Source organism: Heptranchias perlo, chromosome 16, assembly GCF_035084215.1.
Source record: "Heptranchias perlo isolate sHepPer1 chromosome 16, sHepPer1.hap1, whole genome shotgun sequence".
Classification (NCBI taxonomy): domain Eukaryota; kingdom Metazoa; phylum Chordata; class Chondrichthyes; order Hexanchiformes; family Hexanchidae; genus Heptranchias; species Heptranchias perlo.
Genome location: NC_090340.1, coordinates 43,068,257 through 43,086,352, shown reverse-complemented (window position 1 = coordinate 43,086,352; position 18,096 = coordinate 43,068,257). Strand labels below are relative to the sequence as shown.

The 18,096-nt window shown below is 39.6% G+C and overlaps 1 protein-coding gene across 1 annotated transcript in view; it reads left to right on the top strand.

Annotated features, from left to right (window-relative positions):
- The window catches only part of cpne7 (copine VII), a 106,870-nt gene that overhangs the window by 42,186 nt on the left and 46,588 nt on the right, over positions 1-18,096 (top strand). The window contains exons 4-10 of the mRNA XM_067997494.1: positions 4,403-4,477; positions 6,413-6,496; positions 8,460-8,549; positions 12,597-12,695; positions 14,507-14,593; positions 15,831-15,890; positions 17,913-18,046. Coding sequence (XP_067853595.1) covers positions 4,403-4,477; positions 6,413-6,496; positions 8,460-8,549; positions 12,597-12,695; positions 14,507-14,593; positions 15,831-15,890; positions 17,913-18,046 — 629 coding nt within the window. The remainder of the gene's footprint in view (positions 1-4,402; positions 4,478-6,412; positions 6,497-8,459; positions 8,550-12,596; positions 12,696-14,506; positions 14,594-15,830; positions 15,891-17,912; positions 18,047-18,096) is intronic.

Genomic DNA, 18,096 nt, shown 5'->3' with positions numbered 1-18,096 from the left:
GCAGCAGCACATTGCCGAGGTACTGGAAACAGTTGCCACGCGCGCACTCCACAATCGCGCAGAGGATGGAGGAGTCCAACTCCTGCATGAGTGGAATACTGTCACAGGGACGTGAAGGCATCTCTGAGATAGTGTCGCCGGTAGGTGCGGGAATGTCTGCGATGGAGGAAACGCTCGCCTCCATCGAGCTTCAAGCACAGCTCAACAATGAGTCCATTCAGGCTCTGACAACGGCCGTTCGGATTCAGGGTGAGCAACATTCTTCCGCCTTTAAGCAGGCTGCCAGACACATTACAACTGGCCTTCCAAGGCTTCACACAAGTCCTCCAAACTGTCGTCCAGCAGGGTGGAAGGAGTGATGTGGGCCTTGCCCAGGAGAGGGATGATGGCGAAAGGGGACATGGAAGTAGGGACGCCACTCATAGCGCTCCCACGTCTCACCCATTGTCCCTCTCAACCAGTACCCGCAATGCTGCCTCCTCTCCAGGTGGCCGAGTCTGCCCCTGCACAAGTGCAGGTGGAGCAGTCTTTGGAGGGGCCCTAAAGGGCACCGAAACCCATAGGGCGTCCGCGCAAAGCATCTCATCAGTCAGGGCATGGACAAGAGCAACCTGCCACTACTTCTGCTGAAGCCACAGGGGTAGCACCACATAGGGGTTCCAGTAAACGTAAGGCTAAGTTTCTGTGAGCACAAAGGGGATGCACAAGGGTGTATGACAGAATGTCATGTTTTTCATTTAGTTTTGTTTGTTTTGCCAAGCACATTAAAATTTGTTATCACCACTACTGCCACGTTTTGCAAATCTTGTCTGGTTTGTGCAATAATTCCCTTTCCTGAGGATCACCATGAAGACCCACACCTGATGCCACCCATTGTGTCACTGTAGAGTGGGTGTAGGTGTATTTTCAGGGCTATTTTATGCAGATGACTGAGAGACGCCGGCGACGTCCCCGGAGGAGAAGTTGTGAGCAGTGGTGATTTTGACAGCGACAGGTAAGAAGACGCTGCTCGGGCCAGCCGGGAGCAGCTCGGCATCAAGGAGGCTGCAGATGTCCATGACTACATGTCGAGTGACTCTGAGCCTCCGTGTGCACTGCTCCTCAGAGGTCCAGAAAGCTGAGCCTCGGTCTGTAGACCCGGTGGCGAGGGTAGTGCCTTCTGTGACGCATCTCTCTCTGCTGTTGCCCTCCCTCCTGCTGTGCAGGTGGATGTGTCACAGCACTGTTTTGTGGAGCTCCATGTATCAGAGGTGGACGGCGTGGCCGGCGAGGCTGGTGATGTTGTTCATCCTCCGATGAGGTCATGACTGCAGCTATGGCGGCCCCCATCTGCAAGATATACGTTTGAGGGGGTCTGCAAGGCAGGTAAACGTGTCTGCACACCGGAGTTGAGTTTCCAAGTTTGTGAATTTTTGTGTTAGGAGGAGGGTGGTGGAGGCCAAACTTTGTCCAAAGCGACAGAGTGGCCTCCTGCAATGAGTGAGGATCTCCCCCCACCCTGACTTGTCAAATGGACCTTTGCAGCTGCCACAGGCTGGTGGCTGCAACACGTCTGTTTCAACTGGGAGTGTTTCCCCCAGTACGGGAAACACGCTCAGTTGAGATGAAAATCCCACCCCTCCTAAAATATCCTCCCAATCAGGTCTGCAAATGACCTGAACTATCTAATTAATTGGTTTAAGTGGGATCCCGCCGGCTTTAATTGCCGGTTGGAGTCCCGCATGCGGGGTCTGCACGCGCATCATTGGGGAACCGGGAAGTGGGCGGTTTGGAGCCGGGCTCCGGACCCGCACCGGGAATCCCGAATTTTAGCAGCTCCCCCCGCTACGAATGCACCCGCTCGGCCATCTGAAAATTGACACCCAATTGTCCTCCCTCATATGTAATTATCTTGTGAACATTTATCATAGTACGGTACTTTGTTTTATAATCTATGCAAAATGAGCGTTTCAGTAACAAATGTTCTTTCCAAGTGGGTTGTTTAATAAAGATGAATTAGAGGAATAATAATAGTTAATTATTATTAAATTGACTCTATTTTCACCATGTGGTTGTTAAAAGTTTAAATGTTAGGGTGAATTTTCTCCTTGGTGCCAAAGCATGAATATTGCTCACTGTTTGAATGAAAGACTCAAATGTCTTGGGCAAAATTTTAAAAGTTGAGAAATTAGAACCAAATAGGAAATTCAAATAGTATCATTTCGCACAAGCGAGAATAAGTTAATGCAACTCCGGGAGAATAGCCAGAGAAGATAGGTCCTACAGAAATGGGTACATTGGAATGGGACTAGATGCAGGGAATGCATAGGAGGATGACTATGGTCTGGTCTGAACAGGATTCATTTTGTTGTCGTAAAATGATTTGAAACAATGCCTAATAAGGATTCTGGTTTCCTTGCACCCTTCCCTTGCACTATTCAATAATTTTTAAATGTCTTTGGAAACCAAAACAAATGGAACAAAACAGCACTGCAGATTTGCATACCGCTCAGAAAATAAATTTTCTAATACAATCATTTTGTATAGCAATAGCTGGCAGCTGATGTTCAATTCAAAGTATATATACAAAAACTAAAGCAGCCTTTGGAAGAAAAGAGGAAGTTTCTGGAAAATACTTAGAGAAATGGAACAGAAAGATCTGTGAAATCAAAACAATTTGCAAGCAGTAAAATTATTTTTCAAAATGGAATTGTGTCAAAGCAGAGACAGCCTCGACAGAGTTGACATGTCCCTTTTGATAGCTGTGTGTTATGCTTCTGCCCCCCCCCTTATTGACAACACTCAAAAATGGAAGCTAAGTGATGGCAATTACTACTTGCACAGAATTAGGCAAATTGCACCTTGCTGTTTTGCACCCCTAATGAGTCGGAAACCAGGATAAATGGATGGAGTTAGCAAGTCCGTGTCATTCCTGGATGACATTTATTGTTGTCTACCTCTCTTCCACAGAAAGAGCAGATAATTTAATTAAAGTGCCTGTAATTAAAGGGAATCTCATGGGTCACATCATTTTTTGAATTTGCTTTATTACATACAATATTACAATGTGCTCTGTGTACAACACAAACAACAGATCACCGCAGGCCTGTTGAGGCTTCTGTCTGGAACAGTTATTTTCTGCCACCTTTGTGGTGTCATGAACAGCTGTAAGAAAAGGGGGCTAAAGCAAAGTGGGTTAAAGCAAAATTTCACAATACATTTAACGGGGATACACAAAGGCAACCTAGAGTCTGAGAGAGGCTGGATTTTCAACTTGCTACCTGGGTGTAAAACTGGCACTGTGGATTGGCTGTCCGTTATAGAAACAACCCGATTTTCATTGAAATCTAGGGAAATTAAAATTGGGCAGTTTCTAAAGCAGGCGGCCAATCTGCAATGCCAGTTTTATGCCCGGGTGACAAATCTAAAATCTACCCTAATATGTCTGAGGTTGTCATTGCTGTAGTTTGTTATCATTTCAATATCCATTAACAAGTTTCTTAAATATAATGCTTTGTTCAGGCCAGTGTAATAAACTATGATGTTTGTAAGCTTGTGTCCAGCATGTGTGACTGAAAAGTATGACATGAATCTTCTCAGTAGCTCAGGCCCTGTAGAAACCGTTAAAGATCCACTGCAAGTTTAGATGTGGATCTAGGTTTTCTGTTTGAGTTCCTGCCTTAGAGTGTTTACACTTTGGTGGGGTAGTGTGGGGAGGTGGGGCAGTGTGGGTTGCAGGGAAGGAGCCATTCTATATGGTTGGAAAAAACAATCTACAATGTAATCTCACTCTATCACCTCTTTGGAATTATCAGATACTACATCAGTGATTATGGAAGTTCTTTCATGAGTAAAAGAACGCATAACTTATGAGTTTTGCACAGTGGGAGTTAGTTATGACAATCTATCAAAAGTAATCATTCATTGTCAGCAATATATTCTGTTATGTTGGTTTTTATTTTAAAATTTGCTTGGAACTGTTTCTAAATGGTTGATCTTTATTCACGCTTTTGATGTACCACATTGTAAAGAGGTCTATTTATATGTTAGAAACCTGGGGTCATAAGCATCACAAAAAGTGTAAGACAGACTTACTGACAGAACTTCATTTGCAAGTAGTTTTGCCTGTCCAGCTATTGTCTTCATATAAAAGTGCTTGCAAGCCTTTTTTAAATAGTTTGTAAACACAATGAGATGACAGAAATCACTATGAAATGCATCATTAAATCACATACATTATTATGATGCATGCTTCTAACTTTTCTCTCCTTGAACAAAAAAAAGGTTCACAGACTCTTCAGCCTCTCTTTAACACAAGCTGCAGTGTCAAAAAATCCATTGTGCAAACTGCAAGATTAATCTAATTCGTAAGTGTAGTGCATGACAACAATTAGGCTTTATTTGTTCCTGCCTGTGTTCACAGGTTATTTCAGAGGAAATAAGTGGAAACAATGGCTATGTGGAACTGACCTTCTGTGCTAAGAAACTGGACGATAAGGTACTGTAGATTTAACAGAAAATATAAAGCAAGCATTTTATAAAATGGATCTTCTCAATTGTGAGAAGCAGTCCTTTTGATTGTAGGATTTAAGCTTGCATAAATCTCTGAACTTTTAAAAGAAAGGTTCATTTTGAAGGGACGTTTCCTTTTTGTAGATCTAATAAAGCGGAATTTAAATTTCCGATCTGAACAACGTTATTTACTGTAATCAAGAGATATGATAATTTAACTTTGATGGTTTGTTGACTCTGAATCACGTTATGTGCAATAAAGTTTTCCATTGACCACCATTCGAACTTTAATAAAAGCTTTATATTTAATTCCACATGATCACCATAACTACAACTTAATCAGAGTATTGAAAGTTGATTTTGGAGGACAAACTAAAGGGAGTTCAATGCTGCTAACAAACAGATTTGAACATGATCAAAACCAAAGGGGGGAGAACTTCCACACCCTTTTCAGTGTAATTTCCATGCATAATCAGGGCTACTAACATTTTGTGGCAAGAAAATTGGATGGATGCCATGTACGTCAGTTTCCCACCCCAAAATGGATTGTCCTGAATTCCCTTGTGCTTTTTGGCCCTTTCCACAATTTGTCCACTGAGCAGATAATTTAAATATATGATAACGAGGGCCTGTTTCCTGCTTTTACACACTCAAGGTAACATACGGGGTGAATTTCCTTGGGGTTTCTCCCTTTCACCGCCATAACTTCAGTGGACATTCGGCGGTAACCCCGCTTACGCATGTATGGAGCAGTCAGGCTGCATTTAAAAAGGATATACCCCATCAGTTATTAATCCCCCTCATAGGATATACAGGCAACACAGGTCATGTGAGGGCCTTGGTGAGGAAATGTAGGGTATAACGGGGTTTCCACCAAATCTCTGCTGAAGTTACGGTGGTGAAGTGGGAGAGGTCCCGAGGAAATTCACCCCCTTAGACTCCGAATTATAAGGTGCAACTGTTGCCAGGATCAACTGAGAGAGGCAGAAGTGGGGAGTTTCTGAGCCAGAAAAATTAGAGAATTTTGCTAGATATGGCAGGTGGGAATGACTTTTTGCAATTTCTTTTGGCTTTCTGCCTACAAAGACCTGGATTTGCTTCTCACTACTTCTGACAGTGTGAGACCACTGGGAGATTTTCATCCCTGCCATCCCCACCCACAGTGATGGCTTCTCAGGAGTTGGGATAACATTCTCTCTGGGCATACCCTTCTGTGCCATCATCATGGAGGAGGAGGAGCTGCACAGGATGGAGCAGAGTCAGGCTACATTAAAAAAGGATGTACCCAACCAGTTATTAATCTCCCCACCCCCCTCCCCATTGGATATACAGGCAATACAGGACATATGGGGGCCTCAGTGAGGAGATGTAGGGCATCAGGGGTTTAAAAGTTGGGATCCTCCCTTCAGTTGCCTATTTCTCATGAACATTGTGCAGCATTACCTCCTGCAAGAAGAAAAAATAGATGAGGGGAAGGTTAGCAGTTGAGCATGTATCAAGTGACATGGGAGAGCTGGAGTAAAAAAGGTCATGGTAACAGCCTGTTAAAATGGAGAAAGGGGTTTAGGATCGTGCATGTAAATCTATCCCCCTCCCTGGACAGCGTCTCAGGCTGAACCAGACTGTGAGAATCATGAATACAGGATTTCAATATTCGGCAGCACGCACTAACAGGACTATGCTATACCTTTATTGATGTGAAATTTCATTTGCCGTATATCTGGCCATTTGCATAACTGATCCAAATATTTTTGCTCTATTTTTGCTGTATCCTCTGTCTCTGTTGCTCTTATTAATTTTGCATTCTCTGTAAAATTAGATTGGTTCACCTGTCCCATCTGCCATTTCAAAACAGTCTTGAAACTAATGATATGGTGAACACAGCTCAGTAACAGTGGACTTTTCATTCATATCATTACAGGATCTTTTCAGCAAATCAGACCCTTTTATGGAGATATACAGGATTAATGATGATGACTCTGAGCAACTTGTCTACAGGACAGAGGTGTGTAAAAGGGTCTAGAGGAAAACCCTGGGTTACTCTACAGAGCACAATCATTAAGGGACAAGAGTAAAAATCTTCTCTTAGATATGATTCCAATTTGAAATTAATATGAAATAATCTCAAGCCAATGAATAAATATATTTAAAGTGATAGTACCAAAACCATATAATCCATTCTCATAAGAAAATAATAATAAAACATATTCATTCAAAGATATTGATTTTTTATAATTGCAATATTTTATAGCTCTTTAAGTAAAATATCATTGGACTATTGGGCTCCCAGTTCCTAATCTTAAATTAAACTCATAGTCTTGACTGACAATTGTACTTGAATCCTGCCAAGAGAACAAGGCTGCTAATTGTACTTGGATTGAATGGATGAAGCAGGGAAAACTGCCTGAAAAGTGAACTATGAGATATGCTCTTTGGTCGCTCAGTCAAGGAGCAGCTTGGATTCATAGGCCAGAGCATCCAGTACTTCTGAACAAGTAAAACAGCATGGGAACTAATTTGAAACAGAGAAAAAAATTACATTTTTAAGATTTTGAATTATTTAAATCATATAAATTAAACATTGTGGTCTATTTTAAAAAAAAACTAAGCATCAATCAGTTGTTTAGTTGTTGCTATCCTGGTACAACGCTGTAACAATCTATGGGAGCAGAATGATTTTGTCTCCTTCAAAGGAGTTTCATTATCAGTGATCTTACACATTTTGTTGAGGTCTGAGGCACTTCCATCATCACTTATTGCAAATTCAAATCTGAGTACCCTCGCCCTTCAAAATCTCTCAGTTGACAGGAACAAATAAACTCTCCACAATAAATGGTGCTGGACAGAACATTTAACAAAACAGGCATTAAATTTTACACATTAAATCCAAGAAGAAAAATGTTATTGTGACATAAATGCTTTGTAGTCCATGGGTCAAGGTTACTTTGATGTTAACAAGGTTGCAAAATAATGATAATAACAAAGAATTTTTAGTGTACTTGTCACTCAAACCCAGCAGTCTAGTGTAATGTACATCACTTTTTAACCAGAATAATTAAATTCCCATTTATGGAGTAGGATAGCTGCAATGTCTAATGAACAAATTCTATTACTAGTCTAAAAAGACTCCATTTAAGATGATTTTGAATGGCAATCCTCATTAAAGCTGTCAATCACACAACTAAATAAATTTCCAAACTGCTTATTATTGTTTTTTGACGTGAAGGGTAATTCAGTTTGCAATTTGTGTCTGCTTAGGATACGCATTTACATGAATGTTGGAATATTTTTTCAAACCAAGTTAAAACTTGCAATGCTGTCTGCAGATTTAAAGGGAAATACAGAAAGGCATGTTCATATAGTTTATGTCAACTCAACATGGCAAGGGAAGGCAATTTAAATGTTGAGTTGACAAAAACTCAACGAGTCCGGACAGATTTTTAACAACTTCTGTACGTGTAAAATCTTGTGTGTTATTTAAGTGTTGATAACCTGTTTAAAATAAACTGATAAATAGGATACAAAGGAATTTTACATGAGCATGTCAACCAACTCATCAAAAATTATAGCAAGTAACGTGACCATTTCCAAATTGGAAAATCATCTGTTACAGTTTGAAATGTGAAAGAATTTGGACAAAACAAAACTCTACAAATAATTCAGTTTGAAATTGTGGAACATGAATAGTTCTGAGAAGTGAATTTAATTATGTGGCCAACAGATTATTCATTGAGAAGAAATTGACTAGTTTTCTAGAGCAAGGGTAGAAATAACTCTCAATACTGTTTTTAACCAGTTGGTTAACATGCTCATGTAGAATAGTGCTCAGACTAATTTATACCTCTAGGTCCGAAGTGTTACATTGAAGCCATCAGTACCACACGCAGTTAGCACTCCTTGCTTTTTGTTTGTATGACAAGTTTGAGTAGTACTCAGTGTGACATTGTGAGGTTTTTTTGCTTCTCCAGGTTATCAAGAACAACTTGAATCCTCTGTGGGAGTCCTTTAAAGTTTCTCTGAGCTCACTTTGTAGTTGTGATGAAAAGAGACAGCTAAAGGTACAGGTTGGCATTGAATACTCACTGCTACACAATCAACCAAATTAGCACATAACATGATGTGTGTTACAACTGAAGACAGTGTTCAGAACAGAATGTATTTATATTTTTTGTTATTGTAACATCACCATGTTATCTATACCTGGACAAAAGTTAAGTTGATCCGTATGATTTCCTTGGAACTTCTCTCTCTTTCTGACATCCTGAGATATTGAATCAGAATCAACAGTTGTTTATAACATACTGGAGTAGATTTTCAACTTGTTACCTGGGCGTAAAACTGACATTGCGGATCGACCACCCATTATAAAAACTGCCCGATTTTAAAATATTTCCATTGAAATCAATGGCAAGATAAAAATCTACCCCATTGTATAAAGATGAGTCAATTATCAGCAGTGGACACAGCTAATTTTGTTGCCAAGATGCTGAAGTTTGGAGCAAAATAATATTTTATTTTTATAATTTTAAGCCCACCATCCCTCGCATGACATGTCCATTCTTGACAAGAAAATACATAATTTGTATGTTTTCCACAAGGTGTTGTCTCTTGCTCTCTCTTTACCTGCTGCTTTAAGACTTAATGAAACAATCATAGATATCAGCCCGGAAATTACAGTTGGCACTATCAATGGGCAAACACGTTACATTTGTGTGATGTTTCATTGTTTACTATTTTTGATGCAGGCATTAATCCGATGTGTCTGCTAAAACAGTAGTTAGAGGAATGTTACGCAAACACAAGTGTTTGTTTGCTCTTAGCATAAACAGTATTTTCTCTGCTGTAGTTTTTTAATAACTCTAGTTTAAAATAGGTAAACCATATTAATAATAAATGTAGTATATTAAAACAATGACTAGCATTATTCCTTCAACTCTTTTTGAAATTTCCCTGGCATTTTGGAGGTAAAATGAGAATGCTGAATATAGTCAGACTTGTTCTATCAATGACTGGATTATCTGTATCACTTTGAATCCAAGTTGTTTTCTTTGAACACCAATCTTTCCTCATTGCAATTGTACTCGTAATTCGAATAACTGAATTTCTGAATGATGTTCATCTGTGCAAATTTCCAAATTTGCTTTGTTCTATACTCATTAAGCTGAACAGCTGCCACCTAAACACTCAAATGTCATATTGACTTTTCACCTGACCAGATAAGACAGCTAAGTATTAATTGGCAGCTAGCTAAACTGCCTCTTGGCTTAACAATGCAAAGAGCATTCAGAGCTCTTTTGCCGCCTGATCTGGTCGACTGCAGTTTTAAATTGCAGGTGGCAAGGGTACCCGCCACAAGCCAGCGGGGTCCACTTTAAATATGCAAATTGTGCTCCAATGACATCATCGGGACCTGATCTGCTATTTTAACCTGAGGACTGAGCGGGGAAGCAGTAATAGCTTCACTGCCAAGCCAATCCTGCCGGGAGCAGCAGCCAGAAAAGATCCAACAAGGTAATTTTAAAAAAATATTTGGTTCCTTGTGGGTTAGGAGGAGCAGGAGTGCCTCTCCGATCCCAAGCTACCCCCCACTCCCTGGACCGTTATTCCCCTGCCGAGACCCACCAATCCACATACATTGTGCTGGGGATTGTATTCTTGGGTCCCTGGTGACAGTATCATGCCGCCCTATTTTAACAGTCAGGCAGCCGCTTCTGCTGACTTCCTGGCTGTTTTGGTCAAGTGCCGACACCATCAGGTGGGCAGATTGGTCACTCCGCCCACTTTTGGCGCAAGTTGAATTTCTTCACCACCTATATCGTTTTTCGTCCTCCCAAAATGTATCACTTCATGTCTCTCGGCATTAAATTTCATCTGACGTTTATCTGTCATTCTGAAGTCACCTACAGTCCTCTTCACAATTAACCACGTTCCCTATTTTTGGGTCATTTGCAAAATTTGATACTGTGCCCCATATACCCAAATTCTGATCATTTATTAATATTGAGAAAAGCAATGATCCCAACCTTAATCCCGGGGTGCACCATTGTTAATATCCCTTAAGTCTGAAAATATCCATTAATCATTACAATTTGTTTTCTGTCCGTTAAACAACTTACTATCCATGCTGTCACACTCCTTTGATAATGCATGACTTAAATTTACCAATAATTACATAGAATGTACAGCACAGAAACAGGTCCATGCTGGTGTTTATGCTCCACACGAGTCTCCTCCCCCCCCCCCCATTTCATCTAACCCTATCAGCATATCCTCCTATTCCTTTCTTCCTCATGTGTTTATCTAGCTTTGACTTAAATGCATTTATGCTAGTCGTCTCAACTACAACTTGTGGCAGCGAGTTCCACATTTGAACCGGTCTCTGGATAAAGGAGTTTCTCCTGAATTCCCGATTGCATTTATTAGTGACTATCTTATATTTATGGCCCCTAGTTCTGGTCTGCCCCTCAAGTGGAAACATCTTCTCTACGTCTACCCTATCAAACTGTTTCATAGCCTTAAAGACCTCTATCAGGTCACCCCTCAGTCTTCTCTTTTCTAGAGAAAAGACCCCCAGCCTGTTCAATATTTCCTGATAGGTGTAACCTCTCTGTTCTGGAATCATCCTAGTAAATCTTTTTTGTACCTTCTCCAGTGCCTCTATATCCCTTTTATAATATGAAGACCAGAACTGTTCACAGTACTCCAAGTGTGATCTAACCAGGTTCGATACAACTTTAAAATAACTTCTCTGCTTTTCAATTCTATCCCTCAAGAAATGAACCCCAGAGCTTGGTTTGATTATTTAATGGCCTTAATAACCTGTGTCGCTACTTTTACCAATTTGTTTATCAGTACCCCCAGATCCCCCTGGTCCTCCACCCATTTAGACTCTTATTTTCCAAGCAGTATGTGGCCTCCTTATTCTTCCTACCAAAATACACCACCTCACACCTATCTATGTTGAAATTCATTTGCCAATTACAAGCTCCTTCTGCAATTTTATGAATGTCTTCCTGTATTTTGTCGCAGGCATAGCTTCCTATGCAACACTTTATCAAGCACATTTTGAAAATTCATATACAAACATCCTAGAATCATAGAATGATACAGCACAGAAAGAGGCCATTTGGCCCATCGTGCCTGTGCCGGCTCTTTGAAAGGAGAGAGAAAAGCACAGAAACAGAAGGAAAAACTAAAATGAGTAAAACCAACTAGAAGGAAAAATGGAGGCTGAAAAGAGAGAAACAGTACGTTACAAATATAATATAACCTTGGGTTTTAAATATGTTTACCCTCAAGTGAAACATGAAAAAGGAATGGAAACAGTTTTGTTGTGTGTCTCGTTTTTCTCTTGGTGTGTTTGCACTTGTGTGTCAAATCAGACAAAAGAATACATACAGCTACAAGAGAAAAGATTTGATCAATGGGAATAGTCCGACCAGCATTGCTCTTTATAAAAGTCATTTTCATTTCGAGCAATTTATTTGTTGGAACCACACCGGAATTCAAAATTCAGACAATGTTACAGAAAATTATTTTCTTGAAGTTTATCATTGTGAATTTCCTCAGGGATTCTTCCGATTGGCTGCCGTTATTTTGGCAGAAGATCATTGGAAACTCCATTTACATGGCATATGTTTATTCTACCCTTCTTAGTATGTCATAATGTAATCTTTCGGTATACCAAATTTAGTACTATTGGTACAATTTGTATTGAATTGAAACTTAAGTTAACTAGCAATCCATTCTAGTTTCCAAGTCTGCAGGTTTCACATTTCATGTACCCATGTGCATCAATTTCCTTTTATCTGCTTTAAATTACATCTGCTATTCCTTAGCCCACCTAATAATTTGTTCATATCATTTTGGATGCTATCAATCCCCTTCAGCTTGATCACTGGGTCACATAGTTGAGTGTTGCTAACACATTTTATAGTACACAATGTGCCCTTGTCCATGAATAGTATGAACAATTCCACTGGTCATTGGCACTCAGTTAGAGGCTTTTCCATTTAATGTCATTGTTCACTTTTAAGATGCAGAGATAACAGGGCAAAAATACACTCAAAACTGCACCTTATATTCAATATATGTTTTTTTTCCAGTGTTTAGTCTGGGATTATGATTCCCGTGGAAAACATGACTTTATTGGAGAGTTTTACACAATGTTTGAGGAAATGCGAAAGGCAATGGGAGAAAACAAGGTAAATGATATTGAATCATGAACCTCTGAAAAGATACAACATGACTATGATTGATGGATGATAAGACAAAGGGTCTGATTTCATTCCTGTGTTGCAATGTAATTTTATATAAAGGTGCTCTGCCACAAAATAGATGCAGTTTAATACAAAGATCAGCATTTTCAGACACAGCACAGAATGCATGATCTATACATATGGCTTTGGTGCTGCTCCGTGATCAAAACTTACACTAATGAACCTGATTTTGTGTGTCTGCATGATATTTATGCAGCTGATAGTAAAATTGGGCCTTTTAATTCTGTCGTGCAAATATTAGTATACAAATACTTCAGGCTCGCTTTTGTGATTGCACGCTTCCAGCAGGGAGCCTTGTCCATTGGAAGCACATAGTGGTGTGCTCCCCATGATATTGTGTCCATTAAAATCTGATATTAAAATTGACCCCAAATGCTCCAAATAGAGGAAGAGGGCCGTGTAGCTGGTTCCCCTCCCTCTAACCCACCACAATACCTCACCTGCTGCTGAACACCTGTGAGGCCTGCAGTGCGCAACTCGGTCTAGTCTTTGGCATCCTGTGGCTCCTTTATTTTATCTTGTGCTCTCCTCTGATTACTGTAATGGTGGTTCCACTGCAGTAGCACCTGTATCTTGCTAGCGGGAATCCCACTGGGAGCCCACCATGAATATGTAATGAACCCCAACCCAAGAAATTGGGCAGGGGTCATGACGGATCAAGGAAACCCAGCCTTGAAACTTCAATAGGCTGTAGAGTAACAACAGTAGATGTAGGTGAGTTGTCAGCTTTTACCGTGTCTTTTCGTGTTCTAAGTAGTTTTCATTATTCGGCCATTAAATATCACTAATCCACATAAACTGCTTCTGTTAGAGCATAGTGTTGGCTCTTTTGCTCTTTTCCCGATAGTCTCATTTCACATGGCCTCTAGTTTAAGTGTAGTATTTGTACCAAGCAATAACATTTGATGCTATTCTGTTTCCTTTGCCAGTTTGTGCAATAAGCCAAGCTCCACCGTAGAAGAGATACAGTAGAGCTGATCCCCCGCTGTGTTGTAGTAAACCTGCAGTTTTGTTTGTGCAGAGCCATGAAGCTCCCATTTGATATTTAGCTGGAACAATGCAATGGCAGCCCTTGCAATTCTGGGACTGAGCGCTTTCCTGTTTTTTTTTTAATGACAGTGTTTCCGTCTAAATAAAGGAATTCCTCAGTTTCTTGAGTTCACGGTCTAGCATTGCTCCTGGCATAAAAATGCCAACCACCACGATATTTTTTTATCTTCAGTCCTAAGCTCGTGCCAGTATTGTGCTGTGGATTGAAATCATTGCCATGCAGGAGCGCTATATTATTTGGGAAATCAGAATCTGCTGACTCCCAGGCTGGTGTGGGTAATGTAAACAACGGATAAAGTGCTGAATTTGTGAGGGTTGGTGTTGGAATTCAGCATCTAATTATTGTTCATCTGTTCTAGCAGTGATCAAAGGCTGAATTCCTGTTCCACCAGACACATCAGCTGCTCCAAGTTATGTTCTAAACTGTTAATGGTATTCCCCACTATTGGTTGCTTTGTTTGACTCAATGGCATGCACAGTGAATATTTAAATTAATTTTCTTCCCACTTCAAGTAACACATTGTCTGTTTTTGTGTGCATGGCAACCATTTTGTCAGTATACAATTCTAAACTCAAAGGTACGTCACACAACATTCACTTTGAATTACAGACGACATGTTGTGAGTGTTAGATTGGTTTATATTATGATTTAGTAATCTGTCTGGGTTTTTCTCTCTTTTATTCAGGTCCATTGGGACTGTATTAATCCAAAATATAAGGCAAAAAAGAGACATTATAAGAACTCCGGAACTGTCATACTGAAAGATTGTAAGGTAAGGTACACAGGAATGGTATAAACTTGGAGTAACCTCGATTTATGCAAGGGACAATCTAAAAATTGACTTTTTCCTACAAAACAACAGTGATGTACTTCAAAAATGATTCATTGGCTACGCAGTGACATACTGAGTATGTGAAAGGCACTATATAAATGCAATATTTTTTCTTTCTTACTCATATCCAAGGAGTGTGGATATGAAAGTGCCACCTGCAGGGCACAACACATGGTATAAATGGCCCTGTGGATTTTCAGGCTTATTATTTACTTGACATATTTTGTTTGTTGCTTCCAAAATTGTTTTCCCAATTAAATCCAACATTTTCTGATAATGAACATTCTGTTTTATTTTTCACCTGAAAAGGCATGGATTTGCTTGCAGCTGATTTCACTCAACTTTCAGATCTGATTTCAGAAAAAAAGTAAATCTCGAAAATCAGAATGCCTAATTTGTATAGCGTGTGAAATTTCCAATGTGTCTTTAACTGCTGCTTAATTAAGAATAAAACACTGAATTATGGAGTGAATGACTGAGAAAAGACTATGAAACACATTTATTCAACAGTCTGTGATTTTGCCATCAGTGTTATGTATTTTTTACAAGCAGCTTTTAAAATTATGCAGAGAGTAAGACGTCATTTCAACAGACAGCAAGGATGAGCTTCTACTCAATGTGATCTTCCTAGTTAATTTATTTTACTTTATTCAAGCTCCACAGTCACCAGAAAAAGGATAGGAACTAATGTAAAATAAAAGTTAATTACAAGTGGTGCACAGGCCCACTTAACACAGACTACCTCAGCTATATCACAACTTTTGGCTGGACAAATTTGGATTCAAACAAGTATGGAGGTTTATAACTGTGGTAATATTCAAACTGAGAGCTATAATGAGGTAAGGTTTCTGCACAGGCCTCACTGTGGACAGATGCTGAATCCACACCTTTATATTCATACTTACAAATAAGCTTTTAAGGAAATTGCTGCTCATTTCTTTCAAGGAATATGGCTTCCTCACACTGTTCAGTGATGTGAGCAAGTAACATCATTGAAACAAAAAGCTATCTGTCAGCAAGGTATCATCTAACATGTGTAAATGACAATTAGCAATAATGTAAACAGGTTAACTTTTTTTCAGGGATGATGTCAAGTTATTAGTCATTGTATTGTATATGTATTGAAATAGTTGACTTCAGCTCTCCTGAACTAACTATGCATTTTTGTATTTTGAAGTTGCACAGGATATATTCCTTTTTAGATTACATAATGGGTGGATGCCAGATTCACTTTACGGTAGGTCAATAGTTATTATGCTTTTAAAACTACTTTCCAGTGATGATTTTGCTCAGCTCATGAAGATGGATGATTGATTAGAGTATCTTTATATTGTAGAAAGTGGGCATCTATTGTACGTTTGCCAAAGGTTTTACTTTGATATTGGTTCTTCATTTATAATTGTTATGTTGTCAACAATTTCTGGTTTTCAAGCCAGGATCGCCACAAAAAAGGTGGCACATTTGCATATTAATTTATTTTTGTTGAAGTAAGTTACTGCTGTGCAAAGAAGGAAAAAAAATTACAGAAATATTGAAATTAAAAATAATTCTGGTTCTGGACAGGTAGAAACATAAAAGAGCAGCCCTTGAATCGGAGCCTGATGTTGCTCCCAGTTTTATCTAAACGGACATTATTTTGATTCAAGACCAAGGGGATTACTTAGCTGTAGAAGGGCTTCTTTTGCAGCGGAATTGACCAGTTTACACTGTGGAAAGTGACTGTAAGCAACTACACCTGTGCAGTTAGTGCAAAACCATGACTTTTGTCAGTCTGCCTCAATGGTAGGAGCATCCGGGGAAAGCCACTTTTGCAAAGGGTTTTGATGCTTATGACAACAGTAGTATAAGATCACTTATACCAAAGGGTTTTCTACATTGGCACGTTTGCGATCAGAGCTAACCTTGTATTTCAAGCAGCCATAAGGCACCTTTCACACTGCCTTTATTTCACATATGCAGGCCTAGTTCTGAGTTTCTTCATAAATCTATCTTGGAATGTTTTCCCCATAAGGTGTTTACCAAGTATAAATGGCAGTTCTATTTTAGGTTGTGTAATGCCAAATCACAGTACTAAGTGAATATTAATTAGCCACTTGTATTGTTTTATACTATTGCTTCACATTGGTGATCTCAAATTTGGCTAGGGTACTGTAGAAGAAACTTTTAACTTACAGAGTATTACAAATCTGGAGCCTTTTCTGTATCTTTCCATTAGAAGTTTCTTTGTTTGATAATATTGATATATGTATATAGGCCTGAAAATTCCCCAGGGCAGAATGCTGGCAGTTTTGTGCTGGGGCGGGACTCTGATCTGCTAAGTTTCTGCTGTATTTAACTTGAGTCCCAAATTCTGCCAGAAATGAGGGCAGGGGATAAAATACCTGCCCGCTAAATGGTCCAGATATGCAAATGACGGATTTAGAATGGGATGACATCACCTGTCCTATATTTAATATTTCCCATCCTTGATTCCACCCTTCTAATAAGCACCATGTATAAAACTAGCAGGATCAGCTGATAAAGGTGGATGTGGTGTCTTAAAGGCAAAATGCTGATGCTTTCTTGAAGAAATAGTTTTTTGGCTATAACTTTGCTTTGGCTGCATCTTTCTCAGACTTTGTTTTTTCTGTTAATCTGAAGCCTTCAGCTTGAAATTCCAATCCTCCAAAGTCCGAAAAAGACCTACCTCCGCTACCCTCTTCTAATCGGCAAGTTGCCTATCAGTGCTCGTTCAGTGCTGGCAATTTGCTGAAAGCATTCAATTGAGGCCTGACGATAAAAATGGTTCGAGCCTTCTGTTGGTGCCATTGGGCAGGTGTTGCAATCATTCCGCCCACTGCCCACCTGCTATCTGTGCACATAAAACAAAAATCGGTCCCATAGTGTCACACAGAAAAAGCAACTGGAAATCATCAGGAGATTTTACTTAATAATTATGAACCTGTAAAGAGATTAAATGATATAAAATTTTATTCAGAAAGTTGAGCTTATTAATTCTGTGTAATTTGTTAGTAGATCTTTATTCTCTTTCAATTATAGCCTTTTGTTTTTGTAGGTATTTGCTTCAGTGTTTCCTTTTCCCTTTAACAAGGGAATCATGTCAAAGGTTTCTGCTGCAGTAGATGTGTAATGGTGTTATTATTTTTGACATATTTTGAGTGCTTTTATTTAGAACATTGAGCATCACTATGAGCTTCTAAAGAAATGTAGCATCCAGAGCCCAGTGCTGTTAATAATGAATTACCACCTTCTATTTTAGGTAGCCATTGACTTCACAGCTTCGAATGGAGACCCACGAAACAGCTGTTCCTTGCATTACATCAATCCCTACCAGCCCAACGAGTATCTGAAAGCACTAATCTCTGTCGGTGAGATCTGTCAAGACTACGACAGGTACTGTTAACCACCCACCAGAAAGCAACCTCACCTCAAAGTCTAGCAGC